Genomic DNA, 27,824 nt, shown 5'->3' with positions numbered 1-27,824 from the left:
ATTCATACCATAAACACCTAAATGTTAATATTTCCACAAAAAAAGTTTAAAATCTTTTGTTACTTTGGCATTTGACTTAAAATCAAAATGAACTTTCTATATAAACTGTTTTTAAAACAGACCAGGTTTTGTGAAGTACTCTATCACCAGAGCATTTGCAATTTGTAATTACCTACTGATATTTAACTCTGCTTCCCTTTTAGCCTAAAGCTCCATGAGGGCAGGAGTCAACTCATGTTTATTCATATGTGCAAAGTCTGCTCTGACTGTCCCTTTAAAATCTGCTCTCCACCATACAGTATCATTGGGCTCCCTTGCCCTCTATGTGGGGTTCAATAGGAGCACCACAGATCAAAGATGGAAAATCACTGAGACACACACAAAACACACAAATGCACTTCTCTCTCCCTCAATGTGAATAACCCTCTAATGGGACCTATGCCTTCTTTTTAGAAAATCTGTGCAGAAAATTTCCTTCACATTTAGAAAATAAAACAAAACCCCATGTGCATGATTAAATGTAAATACAGATTTAGTCCCCTCCCCCCCCATTCTCAGGTGTTTTCCTTAGCATGTGAACAAATGGTAGGAAGCTCTACAAGGAACTGCATATACGGTGACATATTTTTCTCTAAGCTTAACCAATTGCAACAACTGGAAAAAATTCAATTTTGTTGTCAAATAAAGTAGGTCTCTTTCTTTTTGTTCTTTAAGGACTTGTAAAAGTACTTGATAAAGGAGCCACCAACAGGTACATTTCACATTAACAGGTTTTGACACTGCTCACAACTGATAATCTAGTAAATGTTATCTACAGTTTCAACTCAAGAGAATGTAAAACTATATTCTACTGAGATTAAAACAAAACAAAAACCCATTAACGAAGACAAATAAGTCTAAGACTCCTGAATTGGAAGTCTCCATAAAGTAAAACTCAGGAAAGGGGAATCAATTTCAGACTGAATCCAGAGAACATTAATTTCTGAAGTACCAAAATGAACTTATTATTTCACTTGTAGGCAGGTTCTACAGAATGGAGTCAAAGTAAAACAATAAAATGCATATTCAGTGCATGTGAAATAGGTACATATTCTACATACATTCATACAAAAACTTTAGTTCAAAAATTAAAAGTCTGATCTAAGAATGAAATCAGTCTGTGATTGCCTAGTAGAAATGCTTAGCTTCCACTATGTAAATATCATGAATCTATATGAACTATTAAAATTTGACAGTCAATAGACAACTGTGTCCTACATTTATGTTTATTAAAAACTGACATAAACAAAGCCTGTACAAAAAATATTCCAAATCACGTATCACTTTGAAATAGTAATCTTGAGAGACATTATCGCCTAGGACCCCCTCTTCCTCTACCCCGACCACGTCCTCTTCCTCTTCCTCGGCCTCGGCCTCTTCCTGCAACTAAGAAAAAAGAAAAACAAAGCAAGGTTAATTCTCCTCTGCAATGATGTTACCTGGGCCACCACAAACAACATCTAGAGGAAAGAAAACTTTAACCCAGCTTCTCTCAAATATGACCTCACAGCCATCCTTCCAATACATTATCATGCAGAACCCAAAGCTGCTGGCCTGAAAAGGTAATTTTTATTTCATTTGATCTATGAGAAATTCACCAGGTTTATAATATTTTTCTTTTTATCATGTCTCAACTTCACAAAATAAAATCCAAATGATCTGAACCTTACACAAGATGGAAGAGATATCCTATCAATGGAAAAGAACATGAACACCATGTGCCAGACTTTTCTGTTATTGTATAGAACCCAAGTTCAAAATTCAAAGCCAAGAAAGTCTAAAATACGTTCTATCAAACAACCTTATGACTCCAGAATCTTAAGTCATTTGATCCAATCATAACCAAGTACTTTAATCCTTACAGCAATATTCCTGTAGGCTGGTCATCCTAACCCTACTTGAATATTATAGTGACAAAAAACTCATTTCTCAAATGAACTTTTTCAATCTTCAGAGAGTGATGAATACTAAAAAAATCCTGACATGAAGTTCTAGTCAGTCACACTCTAAACTTCTACCCCTTGTTGCCAACCTTATCATTCAAAGAAGCAGAGTTAAGTCTAGGACTCCTGTTAAAACAAGGCAGATTAAGCACATTTATCTCCAATTCCTTCTGAAATACTACTCATGACAGGAAAGGAGTAAAAACAATAAATACCCATAAAGAGAAAAATGGAGGGAGGGAATACAGTGGTTGAAACATTTCAGAAAGTAGACTAAGAACTGTAAATGTTTAGTAAAGGAAGAATAACTCCTAGAAAACCTAGGACCTTAGAAGCCAAGGGTGAGATGAGGCAGGTGGCTGAAAACAAAATGGTTGACAATCATGTGGAGCAAGAAGACTGGCAAGTCTTCTCTTCCACACCTTGCAAAACTAATGATTATTTCCCTGACAGGTACAGTAAACAGGTAAAGTAAACCTAAAGACATTGAAGCAGAAATCTTCAGATTTGAAAATATATGCAAAGTGGATAACAGCAAGAGGCACAGAACTGATGGGAAGGGAATAGGAATTAATTTACCATTTTTCAACCTATAGGCTGCAACCTAAAATTTTTCTGAACTAAAAGAGGACAGGAAACATAAGGGTTTTTGCATGTATTAGAATTCAGGAATTCTGAGATTTTTGTTTGTTATATAAATGAATGATACAAAGTGTATTTCCTAGTGTGGGAGGAAGGCAAAAAAAGTCTCAAAATCAAGACCCTGTATTAAGTGAGGGTCTACAAAACACCCAGCCCCTTTCTCCTGCTTTGCTCCTATAATGCTGGCTACCAGGCATATATCCCCCACCGTAGATGACTGGAATCTTTTCATGAAAAAAAAAACAAGCTCCAGAAACCACTCTAGATGATGAAATTTTGGGTCTCCTCAGTGAAGAGGTCAATTAACTCTTGAGCCACTCTATAGTGAGACCCGCCAATTCAGAAGTCCAGCCTCCCTTCCCAGAACTTGTCTTTTCAGGGTTCTTGTTAAATAACAGATGGCCAGGGACACCTGGGTGACTCAGTCTGTTAAGCATCTGACTTCCGCTCATGATCTCATGGTTCGTGTGTTCAAGCCCCTCACTGGGCTCTGCACTGACAGTGCGGAGCCTGCCTGGGATTCTCTTTGACGAACTCTCAAAAATAAACAGGTGGTTACCAAAGGAATGAGGGATGGGAGAATGGGTGAAATAGCTGATGGGATTAAGGAATGCACTCATCATGATGACCACAAGACAACATATGGAATTGCTGAATTACTGTACTGCACACCTGAAACTAATATAATATTGTTATGTTAATTCACTGGAATTAAAAAAATAAATAAAAAAATAAAAAGAAAAACCCAAGAATACAATGCCGAGTACAAAATAAAACTTAAAAAAAAAAGGGGCACCTGGGTGGCTCAGTCGGTTGAGCGACCAACTTCAGCTCAGGTCATGATCTCACGGTCTGTGAGTTTGAGCCCTGCATTGGGCTCTGTGCCCACAGCTCAAAGCCTGGAGCCTGCTTCAGATTCTGTGCCTCCCCCCCTCTCTGCCCCTCCCCCACTCATGCTCTGTCTCTCTCTGTCAAAAATAGAAAAAACAGAAAAATAAGAGAAAAGACTTAGACAATCACTCAAAAGACCCAATTATTAAGAATTCCAGGAAGAAAGAGGGGCTCCTGGGTGACTCAGTCAGTTAAGCGTCTGACTTTGGCTCAGGTCATGATCTCATGGATGGTGGGTTCAAGCCCTACATCGGGCTCTGTGCTGACAGCTCAGAGCCTGGAGACTACTTCAGATTCTGTGTCTCCCTCTCTCTCTGCCCCTCCACTGCTCACTCTCTCTCTCAAAAATAAACATTAAAAAAACTAAAAAAAAAAAAAAAAAAAATCCAGGAAGAAAGAACAGTAAGTAAAGAGAAGACATTTATCAGAGCTACACATACCATTTCTTAGCTTGAAAGGCAAGAATACCCATATTGAAGGGGTCCACCAAACAGCCAAAACAACAAAATGGAGGAAACAATACAGAGAGCAAGCAAAGACCCTATGCCAAGTCATTAAGAAAGTTCAGAACAACAGGAATAGAGAGTTAAATCTCCAAATCTTCCAAAGTGTGTAAAGGGTTGGGGAATAGGATATGCAAAGGGACAAGAAGAATAGCATCAGTCTTTGGTATCAACACCAGAAACCATAATAAATACTATATGCATGCACAGCAAGTACAGGGAATCAAAACAAAATAAAAAAATCTGTGGTGTTTGCAAATGTTAAATACACATTCACAAAAACATTTATAATCTTTCAAACTTACCAGCTTCCCTTTTCTTAGATTTCACCTTCGGTTCAACATCCACAAGTAGTGTATCCAGAGGTAAGCTGTCTGGCAGAATAAAATATCGAATGTTATTTCCTCGAATACTCAGTGTTTCCAGTTGTACTGGTTCTCTATTCTTCAAAGTCATTTTCACTGCTTTAAGATGTGTATTCATGCTGACATCTACACCTAGAGGGGGAAAAAGAGGGCAATTATTAGCACGATAAAGAAGGCAACCAGTTTACCTATCAGGCCACAGTAAATACCAGAGTGCTATCTGTTCTGCTACAGTGCACATTTCTAAGATATAATTTAATACAATTAGTAAATGGGTGAATGTCAGTATAAACCAGAAATCCTTTCTTCAAAGATTATCCCCAGGACATTAATGTTTTGCACGGTTAGATATGCTCACAGATGTGAATGCAACAAGCTTTGGAGGAATGCGAGTGGTATCCATGACTCATTCTCACTGTGCCCAGGTATTCTTATCTCAGGGTGAGCAATGTTTATTGCATGTTCTCTGTCTCCATAACTTCCTTATACCCCATTCCACATTAGATTCATCCTTCTCTTAAATATAAAGTTCTATTTGTACTGCAGTATTTTTTGTTACTATGAATTTAACACGTCGTTTTTTTTTTTTTTTTTAAGGAACGTTACTGTTTTTGTTAGTATTTTAATTACCAAGTTGCCCAGGTTTTACATGGTCTGCTTCAAACTATTTTTCCTATGTTTCCAGTTTGAGATTTTACAAAATAAAAACAATTTTCTAGAATGAATATATGGCAGTATAGTAGAAATACCCAATTACTGGAGCCTTTACCAATATAGCTGAACAAATGGGATAACTAAAGATCTAGTTAATTTTTATTAAATTGAGTTTATTTTTTTGAGACAGATAGCAAGCAAGGGAGGGGTAGAGACAAAGAGGGAGACAGAATCCTAAGCAGGCTCCACGCTGTCAGTGAATAGCTTGATGCAGGGCTCGAACCCACAAACTGTGAGATCATGACCGGGGCTGAAATCAAGAGTTGGATGTCTAACTGACTCAGCCACCCAGGTACCCCAAGATCTAGTTAATTTCTGACCCTAGGCAGTTAGGCCAGAAACATGAATTCTTTCAACTTTCCCAACATCCATCTCAAATTTATTAGTTTTGCTACTAATCTTTTCCTCCTTCTTTTGAAAAAGAAGAGATCCTCTTCTTTTCCAAAATTAATATACTTTTGAGATAGTCTATCTCCTTGGGGATCTTGATCCATCAAGGGAGAGGAAAAAATGAGATGTATGAGCGCTTTCTACGTGTTAGGAACTGCGTGTTAAAACGTTTTAACTTAATCCTCAATATCCTTATTATGAGGACTAAAACACATATTCATATAGGATGCAAGAAACTTGTAACCTAACCTGTAACTTGTGTTACTGAGGGGAATAGAACAGATTTTCGTAAATTTTGCTCATCCTATGAGCTGAAAATCTTCCCCCACCCGGGATATTGCTTATTAAGTACCTACTATATATATTAGGCAAACCTTATATTATGTTTGTGTCAAGCATCACTAGATTTTGAGTTCCTAAAAAGTGGGAAGAACACTCTCCTTCCTCCACCACATCTAATACAGAGTTCAGGAGAGAGCAAACTAAATCCTTACTTACGGAGTTTCAAAAGAATGGCAATTACTCTTCCTCAGATATGGTCACAGACCATACGGTATTGAAACTTTATACTGTACCAATTTCCTTTCAAAGCAATTCGTGTTGCAAATGTGAGTATATTCAAATATTATCACCATATTAACACCATATATTTCTCTTGGTGTACTCAGATGCTGGATCTACACATTAAAAATTTACAGGGGCTCCTGGGTGGCTTGCTCAGTTGAGCATCTGACTCTTGGTTCTGGCTCAGGTCACGAACCCAGGGTCATGGGATCGAGCCCCATGTTGGACTCCAGGCTGAGTGTGGAGCTTAAGATTCTCTCTCTCTCTGCTCCTCTCCCCTGCTTGTGTGCTCTAAAAAATAATAACAATAAATTAAATTACTTATAAACTTACAGTTTAAATATTTTAGAGACTGGGATCACATGCTAAGATAGCATTTTCATTCATTTAGCTCAGAAATTGTTTTGAAGTTTTGCAATCTTGGGGGGACCACCTACCATGAGTGAATATCCACCACGAGTGAAGAATCACAGTAGCCTTAAATATAAAACTACGCATACAATATTATTAAAGCAAAGAGTTAGACACATAAGAAAAAAACTAAAAGTAAATACTCCCAAATACTCTATTTCCCATATATATTTTCACCCAAGGTAATCAAACATGAAAAACCCATCCTCTATCTTCAAGGACTTACTGGTCTAAAAGGTGGAAGAGGTAGAAAAAAGTGTTATAAAAAGCCATCCTGTATCCATACCTGTGATTGTTCCATGGACCTGTGTTCCATTCTTTAATTCAATGGTTACAGTTTCATGACTCAATTTCATCAAAAATCTGTAAAAATGTGGAAATAAAACAAATGTTCACCTTTAACACCTTAAAATCTTTTGAGTGAAAGAATGAAATTTCTAGATGTTCAAAATCTGCTGTAGACGCTACCTGCACCAATTCCTATTAATAATCTGCATGACAACTTCAGTTTTCCTTGAATTATACCTTTAATATTTATGAAGGAACGTAATACCAGAAACTGTTATTTGGACATTTCTGATTGTCTAAACCATTATACAGCTTTATCTCCAAGCCATGCATACAGGTCATAAAATCATTATAATTCACAAAAACTGAAAACAAGAAATTATATGAAGGTAGTGAAAAAGGTACGAACTTCCAGTTATAAGGTAAATTAAGTATTAGGAATGTGAGGTACAACATGACTATAGTTAACACTGCTACATGGTACATTGGAAAGCTGCTAAGCGAGTAGATCCTAAAGTTCTCATCACAAGGAAAAAACCTTTTTTCCCCTCTTTTTTGGTGTCCATAACAGATGATGTATGTTAACTAAACTTACTGTGGTAATCATTTGGCAATATATGTAAGCCAAGTCATTATGCTATATACCTTAAAACTTATATAGAATTATCCGTCAACTATCTCACTAAAATGGAAGAAAAAACAAATTATGATAGTAAGAAAAAATTACATGCTTCCTTTATGTATAAACACTAAAAGTCTTCCTTTGTAAACCCCCCCCCCCATGTATATGGGGAGATTCTTTAGACCATTTTAAGCATTCATTCATAAGCATACAGATGAAATGTTTTTATGCAAACTGAGCCATAACTTTATTGACTTCTATACCTTGTAGTTCATTTAGCAGTTTAAAGACATTTAGAAATCACAAATCCATTTATGCAAATCCTTAGCAACACTAACAGTAACCGATCTTCTAAATTTTTGTCACTTCTACAGGGAAAAAAAGACAATGTGTTTTTCCTTATTATTTGTGAGATTAAACATCTTTTCATGAAGATGGGGAATTTGCATTTCTTCTATGAATTACCTATTCACATTATTCACACATGTTCAATTAGGTCAAAAGTTTTTTTATTTTCTACCAGTTTGCCACAGCCATTCATGTTTTGTTTGTGGTTTTCATTTTTATATTGTTAAATTTCTGAATATTCCTCCGGTATTAATCTGTGTAAGAGTATATTCCCTCCCCAAGACTGTAAAAAGTCTTATTTCTTCTACTTTTCTATTTTGAGTTTTCATCTACCTGGAATTAATCTCTTTTCCATGCAGCATGAAGTAGAAATCTACCTTATTCTTGGCTCAAGTCATGATCTTCCGTTTCATAAGACTGAGCCCCATGTCAGGCTCTGTGCTCACAGGATGGAGCCTGCTTGGGACTGACTCTCTCTCTCTCTGCCCCTCCCCTGCTCACACTCTCTCTCTAAATAAACATTAAAAATAAAATGTTCCCATTTATGTGGGTATGTTTCCACACAACTTACACTTTCATATCGTCTTCATCATGAATTTTCTAATGAGGACATTCTCCTACGTAATCATAATACCACAATCACATGCAGGATGATGAACAATAATCCTTCACTATGATCCAATCATGTCCACATTCAAAATTTCTAATCTATAATATAGACTTTGTACACCCTATCATAGTATCACACTGAATGGTACATGTAGGATCACCTATTTTTCTCCCCCATTAGACTACTGCTTAGGGTAGGGATCAAGACCTTTACACCTAATCCTGGGTGGTCATGGGCACTAAATCAACAGTTCGCTGAAATGTTTCAATGACTAAAAAAGAAGACAATCTTAAAATACCACTTTTTTAGTGGCACTGCCAGCCATGGAAAAGGGGGGGATACTTGGATTGCGACATATTAAGTCTCAAATTTTAAAAAGTTAATCTGACTTGTATAAAGATCCATTATGTTGAATACTTCTCATATTTGCTGTCAAGGAAAGAAAGTCTCTCTCAATAAATTGTTAATGCTTTATTTCACTGGGTAAGAATTCTTTAATTTACCTCTACAATAATCACTTATAACTATATTAGCCTAGAATTTCATCTAATAGTTTCTTTCCATGGTCAAACTTTGGTTTTCAAAAAATCTTTTATTTTGGGGCACCTGGCTGGCTCAGTAGGCAGAACAAGGAACTCTTGATCTCCGGGTCATGAGTTTGAGCCTCATGTTGGACACAGAGTTTACATAATTAAAAAAAAAAAAAATTAATTGTCCCACTCAGTAATATTTAACTTTTAGAGAAGTCCAAATCATTTTTGAAAGTAGTATTAAAGTAAAAATAAAACCTTTTAGTAATCAAACAATCTACCATATGGAAGGAAGTAAAAGGAAAACCAAAGTAAGCAAAATGGCTTCTGAAGGAACCAAAATACATTTTAACAAGTCCAAGGATGTTTTTTAAATAATATTTATCATTATATGTTATCTGGTAGTCCCTGTGCATGGCAATGAGGATTAAAAATGAGTAGGACTAGGCCTCCAAGGAGCTCAAACTCTAATAGAAAGGACAGACACATAAAAGATATTTTAAAGGTAACTAAATTTAAAATGTAATGGATGTAGGCACAGGCTTTTACCAGGAACATAATGTAGCATGGATAGGAGGGAGTCAGAACTTAGTGGACTTCTAGTAAGAAGTCTGAAAAGTTGGAAACACGCAGCAAAAAGAAACCAGAGCAAAGATTTGGGAATAAGAAATAGCACAATGCACAGAGAAATTACAGCTACACTACCAATGGAATGTTAAGTCCCAGAAAATGAGTAGGTAAGAGGTAGGTAATTTCCTTTCATGCGGAGCCCAAGCTGTTAAAGAGCTACTTGAGAATTTTCATCAATGGAGTACCACCAGGGTCATATTCACACTGGAAGACAATTTAGGTAGCTAGAGCAGTACATAGGTTAAAATTACAGTTATCAAGACACAGGAAAAACAAATACATCAATGAAACAGAATAGAGTCCAGGAATGGACCCACATTTATATAGTTAATTTTGGGGGACCTGGTTGGCTCAGTCGGTTAAGCATCCGACTCTTGATTTTGGCTGAGGTCATGATCCCAGGGTTGCAGGGATCACCACAGGTTCAGTGTGGAGCCTGCTTAACATTCTTTCTCTCTCTCCCCCCCCCCGCTGTCCCTCTCCCCCACTTGCTCTCTTTATATTTATATACTAAACATATACTATATATGTATACAAATATGTATGTATATATAAAATAATCTTCTACAAAGGTGCCAATGGGACTGTCAAAGCACTCCAATGGGCAAAGGAAAACCTTTCCAACAAATGATACAATCTATGGTAATAGGGATTTACATTCCCTAAGAATACAGAATAATTGGAAATCTATATTGAAAAAAACAAACCTGGACCCCTAATTCATTCCACTTACCAAAATTAATTCATGACAGATCACAGGCCTAAACATAAAAGTAAAATCATAAAGCTTTAAGAGGAAAACATAGGAGAATAACTTTATGGTTTGAGGGTAGGCAAAAAAATTTCTTGACAGTACACAGATAATCACCATAAAAGGAAAAGCTGGTAAATTAAAACTTCCTCAAAATAAACTACTACTCACAAAAGACATTAAGGAAATGAACAAGCAAGTCAAACTGGGAATAGTTATACCTGACAAAGAACTAGTATGCAGGTTATATAAAGAAAATTCCTACAACTCAATAATAAAACAACACAATTAAAATGAAACACTTCACAAAGATACATGAACAGTCAATAAGCAGGTGAAAAAGTGTTCAACATCATTAGGCATTAGGAAAATGCAAGAGGAGCCTGGGTGGCTCAGTCAGTTAAGCTTAGGCTCAGGTCATCATCTCATGGTTTGTGAGTTTGAGCCCCACATGGGGCCCTGCAATGGACAGTGCTTGGGATTCTCTCTATCTACCCCTCCCCCCCCAGCCCCCCCCCCCACTCTCGCTCTCTCTTTCTCAAAATAAATAAATTTAAAAGGCTTTTTTAAAAAAAGAAAAGAAAATGCAAATTAAAACCATAATAAGACACTACTACACAAGCAATGAAATGGCTAAAATTAAACTGACTACAAATATTGTTAAGGGTGCGGAGCAATTGGAATTCTAATATACTGTTGGTGGGCGTGTAAAATGGTATACAACCGCTTGGGAAAATGATCTGGCATCTTCCTATAGAACTAAAGTATACACGATGCTATGATCCAGCAACTCCACTCCTAAATATCCACCGCCCAAAATGAAAAAAGACTTGCACAAGAATGTTCAAAGCAATTTTAAAGAAAATACACATGTAAGTTTTAAATTTCTAAGATTAAGCAAACACCTAACGTGGGGGCTCACGTTTACAACCTCAAGATCAACTGAGCCAGCCGGGCGCCCCCAAAACATGTAACTTTTAAACATACAATGAACTTATCTACTAATAAAATTAAACAAATTACTGATACAAGCCACAACGTGGATGAATCTCAAAAATATGCTGCGTAAGACATTTTACACAAGAATGCATACTGCATAATTCCAAATACATATATGAAATTCTACTGAAACCAAAACTAAGCAATGGTAGAAGAAACTGATTGCCAGGGGGGGTTATGAGAACACAAGACTGACTGGGAAGGGCTTGAGGGAAATGAAGTTTTGGTAATGTTCCATATCTCAACAGGGGTTTGGGTTACAGAGGTGTGCAAATTTTTTTAAATTGGCAAATATATACTGTATTTCATAGCATGAGACAGTTACCTCAAGAGGTAAAATAAAAAAATCTTGGGTGGAAAAAAAAGAGCCTTTATGGCTTAGTGGTGTGACTGGAATGGTAGTGAAGGTATTGTGGCAGGAAAAATAGTTATCCCAGCCCAGGAACCAAACAGATTTGAATTATTTTCTGACGAATCCTTCACTATCTGAATTCTTTTTACTTACAGAAACTTAAATATCCAATTGATACAGTATCCTTTGGCATCCAAATCCACTATCAAAATTTTAAAAACCAAAGAAAATTGGGTAACAAGAGCTACTTTTAGGAGGTAGGTAAAATTGTGAAAACCTGTCAACTTATCAGTTTATTAAGAGGGAAAGATATCAAAAGACAACACCCAGATTTTTGGTTAAGGTGACACCAACCCCTGTACAGAAATAAGTCAACTGAAAATGCAAACCAGTTAAACAACTACTCATTTTCTTGGCACAAAATACACTCTCCAGTAAGAAGACATTTTACTTCTACAGTCTAATACACAGAATAAGATTCAGTACAGCTTTTAAATTTTTCAGGAAAACTGTCACAACCCACAATAACTTTAAATGAGATAAACTGATTCCAAAGAGCATTACACAAAAATTAACTATAAATAGATTCAGACTGACAGTTATCGACAAATTGTGAAAATATATTTTAAATTCTGGGGTGTTTTTCTCCAAAGCTAAATTCAAACAAAAATAGACTAAAAGTTAACCTTAAATGCCTTCTCTCTATAAACTCCACTCGAAATACATATTCAGGTTTTATATGTTATTTCAACCATACTAGAAATTATCTACTTGTCTGTCTTCACAAAACATAAAGTTCCAAAAAGGCAAGCATTCTGCCTTTAAAACATTAAAAAAAAAAATCCATTACCAGTGCACTGTAACAGGTGCCCAGTAACTGATCGCAATTGACAAACCTTGATTCAGACAAGGGACTGACGAGCTGTTACACTTGTAACTAACTGCTAACTTAATCAGAAACGTTCTCTATGTTTCAGGCCCTCTGCCTCAGGGAAAAACACCAAAACCAAATCTCTTTCCAAGCAGTTTATAATGAATTCCTCAAATCAGTAAACCAATAGGCTCAACTAACCGATCAAGTTTAAACACAGAAATAAAACAGAATGGCGATTACCTGCATAAATCAGCCACAAATATGGAAAATGATTCTGCCTGAAGTTGGGAGATTTTTTTCCCCTGAATTAAAGAACTATCTTGAAAGGAAATCTTAGTTGAGTAACCTTAAATCGAAAAAGTTATCAAAAATAAACCAGAAAAAAGTAATGAAATCAGAAGTCCAACACTGATTTAAGACATTTCGGAAATGAGTTTCATTATTTCCAGATAGTCCTGCAGCTTCTAGGTACTTTTTTAAAGTTCATTAATTTAACTCAACGCATAAAATTTTTGTGTCTCCCACGTTCTCAGAGAGCGAACACTTAGTTATATTTGCGGCTCCTGCAGGCAGAGAGGGACCAGAAAAAGTAACCTAGACTGAGAGCAGAAATTCCAATGAAATGAAAATCTTCAACTAACCGAAAATAAGAGCTTGTAAGCCTGGCGCTGCACCTTTAAGACCTCTTAGACACTAGATGGGACGAAACCGCCAGGCCTTTACGGCCACCTCTCGAAAGATACACGGGATCCGCACGCAATTCAGTCTGAAGCCCAGGCCTAGCGCCCGCGGCGGCGCGGTCAAGATGGGGCGGGAGCAGCGGGCGCGGGAGGCCGTTACCAGGCCGCGCGCGCACGCGGCTTTCGCGCCTTCCGTAATTAGGCAGCTCGGCCTGCCGCTCCCGGCTCAAATGGTCACAGCCCCGACCCGGCTGGGTCACCTCCTCACCTTACAAGCTTCATCCTAGCGGTGCCGGCACTCTTTCGGTCGGATAGCGCACAAAACGCGACCACCCAAGTCCAAAAAGCCTAGGAGTATGAATGGCCGGAAACGCCTACTCCCTGGGTACCGACGTAAAGAGCGCGAGAAGCGATGTGAACGCAAAGCGGAAACGCCGGGCCGCGCTGGGCCGAATTCCCTTCCGGCCGCGCGGAACGCCACTGCGGCCTCTGGCGGCTGGGGGTGTGTCTTGCGACTGCTGAGGGCGTTTAGATCTGGTACAGGAGGAAATTTCCAGTAAGAGGTGGATTTGAGGATATCAAATCTAGTTAGTGCGCCTTTTGCCACGGCCGGAAGCCGTGTACTATGCAACACTAAATACACTCGTGAACAAAGGAAATTTCTGAGAAAGCTCAAGAATTACGCTAATTCTTCTTCAACACCAGGAACCTCTGCACTACTTAATGTACCTGAAGGAAATTATACAGATTAACTGATTGTTTTTACTTTAAATTCTGATCACAAAGATACCCTACACTGTGGAGAGATTTTCTAATAAGCTCATAAACTGTTTCATACCTTCTGTCTTCTTTCCCTCTGAAACCTTTTATAGGCTCTCAAATCACTTTCTGCTAATATTTCCTACTGTGAGAAAACCAGAAGCCATCCTTCAGCTCTTCTTCCAGTTAGAAGGACAGAAGTATTGTTGCTCCTTTCCAAGGCAAATTCCTCTCCATTGTAGTCTGGATCCCATGTCTCACTTTCTCAAGAATTTCACTCCTTCAATTATCTCCAAACTTAAATTATCAATTTCTCTCTCTATGGGATTTTTTTTATAAGCATACAAATTTATCTTAAAACAAAATTCTCCTCTGATGCAGCTCCAACTACTGTCAGATTTCTTTCACATAAAAACTTCTTGAATGAACTGTCTACACTTGTTTTATCACCTCTATTTCACTCTTCAAACTCACTGAAATTGCTTTTCTAAAAGTCATCAAAAACCTCCAAGACAAACCTCTATCTTCATCTTACTCAGTATTTCAGCTGTATTTAACACGAATACTACCCCTTTGAAACACGCTCCTCTCCAGATTTTCAGGATGCTAAGCTCACCTGGTTTTACTTCTATGCCACTAGTTACACTTTCTAGGTCTCAGCTGCCTCTTTCTCTACTGAGCCATTGCATGCTGGAGTGTATCAGGGCTTACCCTCCATGTACTCTTCATATGGATACTTTGTCCTTTAGCCTAGGTGATCTCTAAAACCATGGCTGTAATTTATATCTCCAGCCTGATCTTCATCCCTGATTATCAGAACTCTTGGATGTTGTAAGGCAATGGTCATCAAACTTTTAGGTGCATAGGACACACCTGAGGAAACTTTAGAATGAAAATTCTGGAGGCACCTGGGTGGCTCAGTAGGTAAAATGTGCGACTTTGGCTCAGGTCATGATTTCACGGTTCATGAATTCAAGCCCTGCATCAGGCTCTCTGCTGTCAGTACAGAGCCTGCTTTGGATTCTCTGTCCCCTTCTCTCTCTGCTCCTCCCCACTCACATTCTCTCTGTCTCCTCTCTCAAAAACAAATATTAAAAACAGAGAAAATTCTAATTCAATTGGTTTGGGGGCTGAAATTCCATATTTCTAAAAGCCTTCAGTTCAGTTCAGCCTTCAGTTGATGAAGATGCCCCTAGTTTATGGACCATCATATGAGTAGCAAGACTGTTATTGTTCATTTGTGTGTTGCCTGCTCAATATCTATCCCTCTGTCTTCCCACCAGTTCCTAATAATCTCCTGATGATCTATGTATTCCCAAGGAAGCTGACTCTACCCTTATGTCAGTCATCACATTATATTACTTGTCCACAGTGGCCTTGGAATGCAGGCTGATCCAGTCAGACCTTTGCAGGGAATACTCTATCCTTTTGGATGTGAATGGACAGGCAGTAGAACCAAGTGAAGAATCAGTCTTAGGAGAGAGTTAAAAAAAAAAAATCAAAACTCATGACCCATATTAAAAAGCCCATGGATTTAAAAAAAATGCCTAAATGTGGCTATTCAAATTAAAAGTAAATAAAATTACAAAGTCAGTTCCTCAGTTCCAATACTCACATTTCACTCAAGGCATTTGTGGCTATGGCTACACTTTGGGACAGCGCAGATCTAGGGCATTTCCATCAGCACAGAAAGTTTGTTAGATACTGCTGCCCTGTTTATTACCATATTTATTTCCTTCTTTGCATTTAATTGTTATTTACCTATTTATTAACTAACTTGAAAATATACTATCTGAAGGCAGGAATTTGTATCTGTTCTGTTAATTTCTGCATACCCAGCATCTTGAATAGTGACTTTTACAGAACATGCCCTCAATAAATATTTGTGAAATAATTGTCTTCTCCATTAGAATGTATGCTGCATGAGGAAGGAGACCCTGCGTGTATTGCTCATTACAGTATACCTAAGTATTGAGCACAGGGTACTCCTCCCTGTTATCCTCAAGTTCCTTCCTACTTTGGCTCTGCCTACCTTTTAATCTCTTTTCCCCTCAATAGTATTGGAATGTTTGAGTTCTTGAAACTCATCAAGCTCACTCTCCTCTCCAGACTTTTGTAATTTAGTTCTTTAATTTGGCTAATACTTACTCATTCCTTCTCAAGTATGTGGGGCCAGCATTATTACTTGTATGTGTAAGTAGTGAGTTTCCCAGAAAATGGCACATTGAAATGCCATTATCAGTTAATTTATACCAAATCAACTAGACTTTTTCTTTGTTTTTGTTTTCTAGATTGAAGTTGCTTAGAATTTTGACTCTCTCCTAGTAACTCTCTCAAAATGTCAAGAGTCTTGAAATAAAGTCAACAAGAGTGGACTAATAAAGAAAAAGGCTTTATTTGCTGCTAGCAGAAGGATCAGTCTGAAAGTGAGACTACTCGTCTTCTGTGAGTTAGCAGAAGTTTTACAGGTTATAGGCATTTAGATTGGTCACAAGAAAAGGAACAAGGAAGTGAAAATATGATGTGTGGAACACTGCAACTGCTTCATTATTAGTTTAAAAACATTTTTTTAATGTTTATTTACCTTTGAGAGAGAGAGAGAGTGTGAGCACAAGCAGGTGAGAGGGAGAGAGACTGGGAGACACAGAATCCGTAGCAGGTTCCAGGCTCTGACCTGTCAGCACAGAGCCCGACACAGGGCTTGAACCCATGAACCATGAGATCATGACCTGAGCCAAAGTCGGATGCTCAACCAACTGAGCCACCCAGGTGCCCCCGTTATTGGTTTTTAGAAGTAGCTATCCTCATGCAGAAAAGTACATTCTGCAATTTGGAATTAGAAAAGAAAACAATTTAAACAATTCTAGATTACATTCACAATTTTGAGTTTCTCAAGAGAATTTACAAGGAGGGGCTTGTAGTTCTTGGTGTAAGGATTGTGCAAAAGACCTTCACAATTTACAGAACCATAATGTTGAGCACCAAGATGCATTATCTAGGCCACAGCATGTGTTTTCAGCATGTGTACATGGCAAAATGTGAATTAATAAGAGTTCTCCCCCAGAACTTTCTCAGGAGCTCTCAGGAATGGAGGCCCGTCTTTTTACTGGGATCAGTTTGCTGTGAGTTTCTGTAATTTTTGAAAGCTCAGTCAAGCAAGATAATTTATTCAGTTCATTATGATTTCTTTTAGTAGATAACCAAATTAAATAAACCAAATTCCAAAGTTCATAGACAGACTGCTTTCAATGAAAACCATTGATAGAAAGCAAGACAAATTTTGTCAAAAATGACATTACAGAATAATTAAGAATTTAACTACAAATTGAGACCTCTGGCATTAATGAATCAGAAGTGAGATATCTTTTAAAATGGTAAAGAGGGGTGCCTGGGTGGTTTAGTTGGTTAAGTGCTGGACTTCAGCTCAGGTCATGATTTCATGGTTCGTGGGTTCAAGCCTTGCAATGGGCTCTGCGCTGACAGAACAGGGCCTGCCTGGGATTCTCTCTCTCTCTCTCTCAAAATAAATACCTTTAAAAAATGATAAAGAATGGTGCTCAAGAAAGTTTATTTTTCCCATAAAACAATTTTTTAAACATTTTTATTGGTATATAATAGACATGAAATCATATAACCTGGGGCATCTGGGTGGGTCAGTCTATCAAGCATCTGACTTTGGCTCGGGTCATGATCTTGCAGTTTGTAGGTTCAAGCCCTGCATTGGGCTCTGTGCTGACAGCTCAGAGCCTGGAGCCTGCTTCAGATTCTGTGTCTCCCTCTCTCTCTGCCTCTCCCCTGCTCATGCTCTCTCATTTTCTCAAAAATAAACGAACCAGAAAAAAGGTATACAGTGAGTTGATTAGATATGTTTATAGATTGCAATTATGGTTACCATCTTAGCTGACTCCTCTATCATGTCTCATAATTATTTGCTTTTTGTGGTGAGAATTATTAAGATCTAGTCTCTTAGCAACTTTGATGTGTATAATATGGTGTTATAAAAGAAACTATTTTATACTTTCATGGCATATTTAAGAAGCTGACTATATTTGGTTTTAGAAGAGAAAATCTAGAAAATGGCAGACATGAATTATACATCAAATATGATTTACTTATATATTGAAATAGATACATATGAGTTCACATGGCGTGACATTTGTAAGGATTCCTATGCTTCTGATGGTGACCAGTTCAACAAATAGAGTGGAATAGATTCCTCAGAAGCAGAGGCCTGTTTTGTGGGAAAGGAAACTTGTAAATATGGCAGAATTTGAGTTAAAGAAAATAAAGTGGTTTAGATGTCTCACAATCTAAAGGTGAAGGCAGATATAGGTGAGATAGCCTGGTACATAAACCACTTCAATCAGGTTGGCAGTTTACTCCTGAGTCACCCCCTTATTAAAGCCATTTGACATATGCCATTAATGTAACATTGTGTTCCCAAGTAACAAGGTATGGTGATGTGGACAATGGCCTCACCCAACAATACATCTGGTTGTGGTTTTTAAACCACAGACTCTTTCCAGACGAAACTGACAAGTAGCTCAATAAAGTTTTATGGAAAATGTATTGTCAGAAAATCAGTCTTGACACCAGGCTTTACAAACTTAGAGCACATTTGGTTTTATTAAGTTCCAAAAAAGCAGGTCGGGGAGAACCCACGTGTGATCATGTCTTCAGATTCTCAAAAGCATGAGTACCGATTTTACCCAACCTCACAGTTCTGCAAATAAAATCAGCACAGTTAAGTGTGTTCAAAAGGATTGTGGGAACCACGAATCCTAGTGATAGAAACCTAGGCTCTAGCTTTAGAGGCTTGGAAGAGCCACAGTTTTGTCTGAACACCCACCATGACTAAATCTAGTGGAACGTTCTACAATTTCTAGTCGACTCTTGCGCGCCCGCACACAAGAAAGAAACTGTGCAAAGACATGAAGCCCTGGATTTTTTGGAAGCGCTGGAGTGCAGTGTGGGGTAAGGATGGAGAAGGGTCAACTGCCTTCCGGTTTTTTTTTCTTTACATTGCCCCATATCGAAGATTAAAGGTATTTGAAGGTCGCAGAGAGCAGTTCCCACAACCCACCGAGGGTTCGGCGGCGACGCATTACCAAGACAAACTACCACCGCTGAGGGCGTGAGTGGCTTTATTCCAAGAGACCTCCCCGGGAAGGGCCAGAAGCTGCCGCCTGGGGGCGCCGCCCCTTCCCGGCGAGGCGCCCACCCGCGGTGCGTGCACGCGAGGCCTCCCACCGCGCCTGCGCTGAGGGTGAACGCTGCCTTGCTTTTCCCCGACGCCCAGCGGTCCCGGCCGGGGTAAAAAACTGCGTGACACGCAGCGAGCGTGGCGGCCATCTTCCTCTCTGGGCACATCAGCTGAGCCTGTTACGGCTGAAGAGGAGCGTTGCGCAAGCGCGCCTCAGACGGTCACAGGTAACTCCCATCTGACGGGCGAGGCGTCGTCGTCGTCGCCGGAAGTTTGGCGTATCTGCGCCGCGGGAGAGGCGGCGGTCGCGGCAGAAGCGGCTGTCTCCTGATACCCGGATGTGAGGCGATTCGCTGGCTGGCATTGGACCCTCGGCCAGGAGTGAGGAAGGTACGCTAGCTTTCCGACTGTCCCCGCCGCCTACTGTCGTGCCGCCCGCGTCCTCACGTCCCTTTTGCCAGCCTCTCCGGAGAGGCTGGACGATCCTTCCCCCCCCTCTCCCCCCCTTGTCCCACATTCTGTGTCGTTTTGCATCGTACGCTTCTTGCTACTTCTCTGTTCCGGGCTCCTGGAGCCGCTGGGAGGGAGTGGGCGGCTCAGAGTCACTGTCGCCTGAGGTAGGCAATCAACCTGCGCGTCTCGGCTGCCCAGTCGACTCATCACCTGCTGCTTCTTGGTAGGCGGTCAGAGGTAATAAGGGGCCATGACCGAGGACCGGGTCAGGTCAGGGCTCCCAAGGCGGCCGCGAGGGCTTCCGGAGCCTCGAGGGCTTCCATTAAGACTACTGGGGCGGTGTCGCCGCTGGCCGGCATGTAGCCCCCGGCCTCGTCCCCGCCCCTGGCGTCTTTCCTTCCCGGCGTTTTTCCCGAGCCAGCCTCACCAGCCATCGCGGATTTGCGGTTCCTGCAGCTTGCTCCGCTGCCTTCGCCACTGCCCGCTGACCCGACCTGAACCTTAAGGCCTCTGCAGGCTGTGATGTGGGGATCTTGGAGGGGAGCAGTGGCCTGGGTCCAAGGTCACAGAGTAATTTGGGTTGGACATGAGGGTCTGGACACAGGTAGGGCTGTTCTGGAGTAGAAATGGGTGCGTTGAGGGCCATAGTGAAGTTTGTAGGGATAGATGCGAGCAGAAGGGAATTGGGTCCTCTATTTTTGTCACTGTTCATAAGATTATTTACAACGGGGGTTTGTTTTACTCAGGCAGAGTAGAATAGCAACGCCAAAAATGAGAGAACTCTTCCACTCCTACACTCCCAACCTCTTCCCATCCCCCACCTCTAAATGTTGAGTTCTGAAAACCCTGCTGCAGGTACTGTATTTTCCGGGAGAGGAAGGAATTAAATCGTTGTGATTTGAGAGGTACTGTGAACTTTGTTCTTTGTATCCTTTAGAATTGAAATGGTATTCTTATACAGCAGGAAGTAATTGCAGCACCCAGTATTTAAATAGTATTATCACATGATATTCTATTTATTAAAATAGAATTGCAAAAACCAATAAAAGGGTACTACTTGGTGGAATAGTAAGATGTGGGTGGGTTTTGTTTTTTCCTCTTTAATTTTTAAAAAGCTGATAAAACACGGATTTCAATTTAAAACCTTCTTGTTGCAGTGGACTGTACTATATTCAACCTTTGTATTAGGTCCTTAGTTTCTGCGTTACATAGGGCATCTACCACAATGGAACTGTTTTTAATTTGAAAAACTTAAAAATTCTTACTAGGGAATTAGATATTAGAGTAGGATGAAAAGTGCTTGAAAAGCGGTTAATTTGGAAGCTGCAAATTCAGCTAGAAACGAGAAAACTCTAACAGACACTTCTCCCTTTCAGGCAGAATGAAGTGTATGCCCCCCTAGGTTAGATGTATGACTTCAGAAGTACCCTTCTTAGGACGAAGCTTCTGCCCACCTTACTCATTCCTGGCCAAGGAAAATTTTGCTGTCATTTCTCATTGAACAGTGTGAAAATTCTGTAGTGAACAATAATTTTTTTAACATCAGCCTCATACAAGGTTTTGTACTAGGCATTTAAATTGATAAATTATGCTTCCAGAAGAAAGGGAAAAGGGCCCTAATTAACGAATGCCTTTATCCTCCCTCCCCCCCCCCCCATTGCTGGATAGAGTTTTTTAGCTTGGTATTTATATTATAGAACAAATTGATTGTATTTTTTAAAAATATTTTTTAAACTATTCATTTTGAGAGAGGGGTGGGGGAATAGGCAGAGAGAGGTAGAGCCCCATGCTAGGCTCAAAACACGGAACCATGAGATCACCAAACCAAGATGTACCGAAACCCAGTCCAACTGAGCCACCCAGTCACCCCACAAGTTGATTGTATTTATTGTAATAATGAAGGTAGCTGGCATTGCACAATTCAAAAGAATGGACTATTAAATAAGTAAATACGTTTTCATGACTTCTTTTGGCAAATTTATGTTACATACAGAGTTCTTATTGAAGGTGATCAGAATTCAGATGGTAGTTTGAAATCAACTCCAGTAAAATTGTTGTTATAAGTAATTGACTTAAGAACTATATTACCCCTTCTGCAGCCCCAATTTTTCTGTGCATCCTTTTCTCGGCACAGTTGAAGTTCTTTGGCTCTATTTCTGTGTAAGTTGTGTATTACAACTGTATTATACTACTTTAGTTACTTTTGGTAAATGGATCATTCAGTTAACTTGGCCATCCTTTCTTTTTTTGAGGGGGCTGTATCTTATGCTTAATTGTGTTACAGTACATCTGAAGAAAGCAAGATTTATGTCCTCTGTTCTCTTCAGCTTACTTTAAACATTTATGGCTGCATATGGGGGATTCATAGCGATGAAGACTCAATATAAATAAAAGTGGGATATTAAGTATTACTTTAATGAAGTGGTTTTCAGAGTTTTTGGTTAGGATCCCTTTACACTGTTAAAAATTATGTAGGATTTCAAATAGCTTTTGTTTATATTGATAATTATTGTATTTTAAGTTAATATATTCATTAAAATAACTGATAAATTACAGGCTAATATAAATAACATTTTTTAATTTTGAAAAACAACCATTTTCCAAAACAATTAATTTTTTTCAACTTAAATTTTAGTTATAAAGCAAAAAACATTAGTGAAAGAATGGCAACTCTTTTACATTTTTGTAAATCTCCTCAATGTTTGGCCTAATAGAAGACAGCTAGATTCTCCCATCAGCTTTGCATTCAGTTATATGTTCTGGTTGAAGTATATGAAGAAAATTCAGTTTCACATCAATATGTTGGGAGGAGTGCTTTAGTAATCTTTTCAGATAATTGTGATATTCTTTGATTCTATAACAAAACTCAACAAATAGTAATATTTTTTTTTAAACAAGTGGTAATTTCTTAAAGGTTAGCTGCAACGTAGAATCTGAAACCATTTCTATATACTTTTTGTACAACGTTGTGTTAAAATTCATCGGTCTGTTTTGCACTTTGAGTTGATCTTTTACTCAAGAATGATTTGGAGCTAACGAATCTCCTGAAAGGATCCCTGGAATCCCCATGGTCCCACCTTGAGAACTGCTTTAGTGTAAATAATTGAATAGTTTAGAATTAATGTAGTTGTTAAAGTTGAAAGGGATAATGATAATATGGAAATGAAATTGTCCAGCAGTTAAGTGAAACCAGGAGTAACTAAGGTAAATGTTTTCTTTTTTATAGGAAATATTATTGTATCAGTAATATTCTTATAGTTATTATTATAGCTGATATTTAACAAGTGCTTATGATGTGCCAATTATTCTAAGGACTTTATATTAGGAAATGTTGCTTTTGTATCATCTTTATTGATGGTTAAGAGAAAGGCAAATAGGGGCGCCTGGGTGGCGCAGTCGGTTAAGCGTCCGACTTCAGCCAGGTCACGATCTCGCGGTCCGGGAGTTCGAGCCCCGCGTCAGGGCTCTGGGCTGATGGCTCAGAGCCTGGAGCCTGTTTCCGATTCTGTGTCTCCCTCTCTCTCTGCCCCTCCCCCGTTCATGCTCTGTCTCTGTCCCAAAAATAAATAAACGTTGAAAAAAATTAAAAAAAAAAAAAAAAAAGAGAAAGGCAAATATAATTAACTTTTTTTTCCTATAGATAGTATAGTTTTTCTGATAAATGTTATTCTTTATAATGCAGGTATAATTCCATTTTATTTTATGTTTTTTTGTAAGCTCTAGGTCCCAATTTGGGGCTTGAACTAATGACCTAGAGATCAAGAATCACATGCTTTACCAACTTAGCCAAGTGCTATCTATTTTATTTTTTTAATCTTTTATTATTGATTGATTGATTGATCGATCGAAGTAAGCTTTAGGTCCCAATGTGGGACTTGTACTCATGACCCAGTGGCTTAATCATTAAGCATCTGACTTTGGTTCAGGTCATGATCTCATGGTGTGTGAGCTTGAGCCCCGCTTCGGATGAAAAAAAAAAAACCAAACAAACCACAAACCAAACCACAAACAAAGAAACAAGCCCTGCTTCTCTCCTCCTCCCCCCCCCCCCCCGCCACCCCCCTCCCTTGTGGAATTCTCTCTCACTCTCTGCCCCTGGCTCACTTGTGCTCTCTCTTCCCCCTCCTTCCCCCCAAAAGAGTCACATATATAGTTCCAGATATGTACTGCTTAAATAATTTTCCTCCAAGGTATTTGAGGTTAGGGAATATGCCTAGCTCTAGCATCTGTCACTGTATATATTTAAAATATAAAGTTTTAGGGGCGCCTGGGTGGCTCAGTCGGTTAGGCGTCCAACTTTGGCCGGGGTCATGATCTTGCGGTTGGTAAGTTTGAACCCCACTTGGGGCTCTGTGCTGACAGCTCAGAGCCTGGAGCCTGCTTTGGATTCTGTGTCTACCTTTCCCTGCCCCTCTCCCACTTGCACTCTGTCACTTAAAAATAAATAAACATCAAAAAAATTTTTTTTTAAATATATAAAGTTTTAGAATATTTTCACTCAGAAAATTCAGTTATTGAATAAAACAAATATTAGGAATTTTAAGAAGATAATTTTGTTATTGTGAAAGTTTGAAGTTTATTTTGTTAAATCAGTTCGATTAATATTTGAAAGTTTGTTGTCACTAAGCGAAGTCACTAAGTGAGGCTTTTTTCAAAAACAAAAATAGATAATTTTCAAGACAAATTTAGGCTTACTTTAAATATTTGATGCATATTAAAATCCATATCATTTCATATTCACTTTTTGGTACAGCTTTATGGAGATGCTATATTAACAGAGTTGTACAACCATTGCCACTGTCTAATTTTACAATATTTTTATCATCCCCCCAAAATGCCTGTACTATTATGTCACTCCTCATTTCCTTCCTAGCCCCTTACTACCACCAGTGTATCTGTTTTTATAGATTTGTCTGTTTTGGACATTTCATATAAATTGAATCATATAAACTACCTTCTTTTACTTAGCATAATGTTAAGGTTAATCCATGTAGCTTGTATCAGTACTTTATAGCTAAATACAGTCTATTACATGTTATCAGTACTTTATAACTAAATACCGTCTATTATATGTGTATACCACATTTTGTTTATCCATTCGTCAGTTGATGAACATTTAGATTGTGTCCACTTTTTGACTATTAAGAAAAATACTAAGAATGGGTACAAGTTATTGCATAGGTGTATTCAGATTCACTTTTGAGCTTTCCCAGTATATTTTACATCAATATAAACAGTATATAGTTTTTTACTTCACAGCTAATAAAGTGTGTTCATTTCTGATACGAAAGACTCAAAGATTGCATAAATATATAAGTAAAATGTGAAAGTATTCATTCTTTGTGTACCCTTTCATCTCCCAACTTTTACTGCTGTTGATGTTTTAATGTGTATTGTGTTTTGTCTGTTAGTACAGTGGTACATGACATTCATTTATCTCTTTCTTAGAAAATTATATGTAGCTATGCAGCTTTTATACCTGTTTTTTTTTTTTTTTTAATGTTTATTTACCTTTGAGAGAGAGTGAGAGAGAGCGTGCATATAGCAGAAAGACCGAGAGGGAGAGAATCCCAAGCAGGCTCTGCACCAGGCTCAACCCCACAAACTGTGAGATCATGACCTGAGCTGAAATCAAGAGTTGGATGTTTAACTGACTGAGTCACCCAGGTGCACTCCCCCACCCCCCTTTTTTTTTTAAAGTAAGTTCTATGTCCAGTGTGGGGCTTGAACTCACAATTCCAAGATCAAGAGTCACATGCTGTACTGAGGAACCAGATAGGTGCCCCACCCCCAACTTTTTAAAAAGTAAACTCTGTCCCCAACATAGAGCTCAAACTTAAGATCCTGAGATCAAGAGTCACATGCTTTTCTGACTGAGGTAGCCAGGCACCCCCATGTCTAACTTTTTTAGAAGTTTAATTAATATTGAGTTTTACTGAATCACTATTACCAGTCTACTGAGAAAATTACAGGAATTTTGCAATTTGTTTTTCTATCAAGATGACTAATTCTGAGAACAGTTTTTACAGTGGTATTTCTGCTTTTCTTCTTAAGATAGAGCTTACTTGATGATAGTGGGTCTCTTGTTGCTAAAATATTATTTATTGGGGAGTACTTCCTAGTTAAAAAAATTTTTTTTTTAAGTTTTATTTATTTTTGAGAGGGTGCAAGAGAGAGAGAGACAGACAGACAGAAAGAGGATCCAAAGCAGGCTCTGTGCTGACAGCAGAAAGCCTGATCTGGGGCTTGAACTGTGAGATCATGACCTGAGCTGAAGTCCAACGCTTAACTTAACCCACTGAGCCACCTGGGTGCCCTTGTTCTTCCTAAATTTTTGATTCCCAACCATATATGCCACTTAAAATGAGTTGAAGAGCATGTTTCCCACATATTTTGGAGCCATTTGTGTAATAGATTTAGGCTTTCAATGTTTGGAAAAATTAATTAGGGACAGTATCTTGTGTTATTGTGTGTGTTTTCTGTTGCATTCTCTGTTAATGGTCTTTTGTGGCTTCAGTTATGACACGTTATGTGTTTCTGGTTAGCAGTAATTGGCTTAAACTTTGTTATTTAATTTTTTTTAATGTTTATTTTTGAGAAAGAGAGACAGACAGAGCTTGAGCAGTGGAGGGGCAGAGAAAGAGGAAGACACAGAATCTGAAGCAGGCTCCAGGCCCGGAGCTGTCAGCAGTGAGCACAGAACCCGACGTGGGGCTCGAAACCCACAAACTGCAAGATCATGACCTGAGCTGAAGTCGGACGCTTAACTGACTGAGCCACCCAGGGGCCCTTAAACTTTGTTACTTAAAATGTTTTTTTCATCTCTATTTTTGGGGTGTGTTTAGAATGTAAGAAATAATTTGGATTACCTTAGATAGTGGGTGAGTGAATTGACACACACAGAAATAAGAAAGAGAAGACTCCATTTATAGAGCTGGATTTTGTGGAAGAAAATAGGAATCACCAAACACTAGGCCTCGAATATAGTGCAGGACTCAGAAAGTTGCTGAGAATAGTGTAGCTCCAGCATTTGGCTTACCCAGCAGATACTGCTGCTAGAGGAATTAAAATAAGGTAAGCCAGGGCCTTCTGGGTGGCTCAGTCATTTGAGCGTCTGATTCTTGATTTCAGCTCAGGTCGATCTCATGGTCGTGGGATTGAGCCCTGCATTGGGCTCTGTGCTGAGCATGAAGCCCAATTCTCTGTCTCCTCCACTGCCTCTCCCCGGCTTGTGCGGGCGTGTGTGCACATTCTCTCTCTCTCTCTCTCTCTCTCTCTCTCTCTCTCTCTCTCTCTCTCTCTCTCTCTCTCTCAAATAAATAAACATTAAAATAAAGCCAGATGCTCACACGGGTGATTTTGTCTCCCAGAGGACCTTTGTGATTGCCTGAAGAATATTTGATTTTCAGAACTGAGAGTGGAATTGAGAGGTGTACTGAGTTGGATTTTACAGTAAATCTTTTGATGGAGTTAACTGCACTTTGACCTGGCTGGAAGTTTCCAGTGATGTTTGAAATACTAAGAGCAGATTAGGTAAAATAGTCCTAAGGCTGTGTAGAACAAAGCTGTTTTCATCTTATGAAGTTTTTTTTTTCTTTTTCTTTTTTTTGGTGAAGGAGTTACATTGATGTGATAATTATTTTATTTGGCTGGTTGATGCCCTATAATAATAGAATTCTTAAAATTCAGTCATCTCTGTATCCTTCAATCAGTTTTACTTGGTACTAATAGACTGTGGCTATGCTCATGCTCTGTTAAAAATGCTAATTTGTTTTAATTTAGGCTTGTTACGGGGCTCCTGGGTGGCTCAGTGGTTAAGCATCTGGCTTTGGCTTAGGTCATGATCTCACGGTTTGTGAGTTCGAGCCCCATGTCGTGCTCTGTGCCGACCGCTCAGAGCCTGGACCCTGCTTTGGATTCTGTGTCTCCCTCTCTATTTGCCCCTCCCCTGCTCATGCTCTGTCTCAAAAATAAATAAAACATTAAAAAAAATTTAGGCTTGTTACATCTTTTTTTGTGTATGAATTGTGTGTGTGTGGTGCATGTGCATGTGTGTGTATACTACTTTTGGTAGCAAAACAAATTTTTGTATTATTTTGGGTAAGTTGTCTTTTGCTGCATTCTGGGACAAAAAATATATATATCAATTCTTTGAAAGCAGAGCTGTTTCCTTTGCCTGGAACACTTTTTAGCCTCAGGTGGGAATATGCTTAATGCATTTAAGAAATAATAGCAAGGGAGCCAACCTAACTGGAGCAGAGTG

The 27,824-nt window shown here is 38.8% G+C and overlaps 2 protein-coding genes across 6 annotated transcripts in view; one reads left to right on the top strand and one right to left on the bottom strand.

Annotated features, from left to right (window-relative positions):
* Nucleotides 1-1,251: 1,251 nt before the first annotated feature.
* SNRPD1 (small nuclear ribonucleoprotein D1 polypeptide) lies at nucleotides 1,252-13,554 on the bottom strand. 3 transcript variants are annotated; one of them, XM_043558438.1, is made up of 4 exons: nucleotides 13,415-13,554; nucleotides 6,749-6,825; nucleotides 4,324-4,392; nucleotides 1,252-1,425 (listed from the first exon to the last, which is right to left on the bottom strand). In XM_043558438.1, the coding sequence occupies exons 1-4, from the start codon at nucleotides 13,426-13,428 to the stop codon at nucleotides 1,349-1,351; spliced, it is 237 nt and encodes a 78-aa protein (XP_043414373.1). In that variant the 5' UTR covers nucleotides 13,429-13,554; the 3' UTR covers nucleotides 1,252-1,348. The 3 variants fall into 3 exon arrangements, with proteins under 3 accessions (XP_043414373.1, XP_043414370.1, XP_043414371.1); XM_043558435.1 differs by having other exon boundaries at nucleotides 4,324-4,515; nucleotides 13,415-13,552; XM_043558436.1 differs by lacking the exon at nucleotides 13,415-13,554 and adding an exon at nucleotides 13,108-13,236 and having other exon boundaries at nucleotides 4,324-4,515.
* A 5,840-nt stretch (nucleotides 13,555-19,394) lies between these two features.
* The window catches only part of ESCO1 (establishment of sister chromatid cohesion N-acetyltransferase 1), a 76,286-nt gene continuing 67,856 nt past the window's right edge, over nucleotides 19,395-27,824 (top strand). For all 3 annotated transcript variants that reach the window (XR_006293957.1, XM_043558434.1, XM_043558433.1), the window contains exon 1: nucleotides 19,395-19,498. The gene's annotated coding sequence lies outside the window, so the exon portion shown is untranslated. The remainder of the gene's footprint in view (nucleotides 19,499-27,824) is intronic.

The sequence above is a fragment of the Prionailurus bengalensis genome, chromosome D3 (assembly GCF_016509475.1).
Source record: "Prionailurus bengalensis isolate Pbe53 chromosome D3, Fcat_Pben_1.1_paternal_pri, whole genome shotgun sequence".
NCBI lineage: Eukaryota > Metazoa > Chordata > Mammalia > Carnivora > Felidae > Prionailurus > Prionailurus bengalensis.
Note: the sequence above shows the minus strand (reverse complement) of the source record. Positions and strands in the feature narration are given on the sequence as shown.

What these genes read in the sequence shown, in the direction of transcription:
- SNRPD1 (XM_043558435.1), bottom strand. An exon ending in GGTCCATGGAACAATCACAG is followed by an intron (nt 4,516 to 6,748) that starts GTATGGATACAG and finishes TTCCCCCTCTAG; the next exon opens with GTGTAGATGTCAGCATGAAT. An exon ending in ATCTAAGAAAAGGGAAGCTG is followed by an intron (nt 1,426 to 4,323) that starts GTAAGTTTGAAA and finishes CTTTTTTCTTAG; the next exon opens with TTGCAGGAAGAGGCCGAGGC.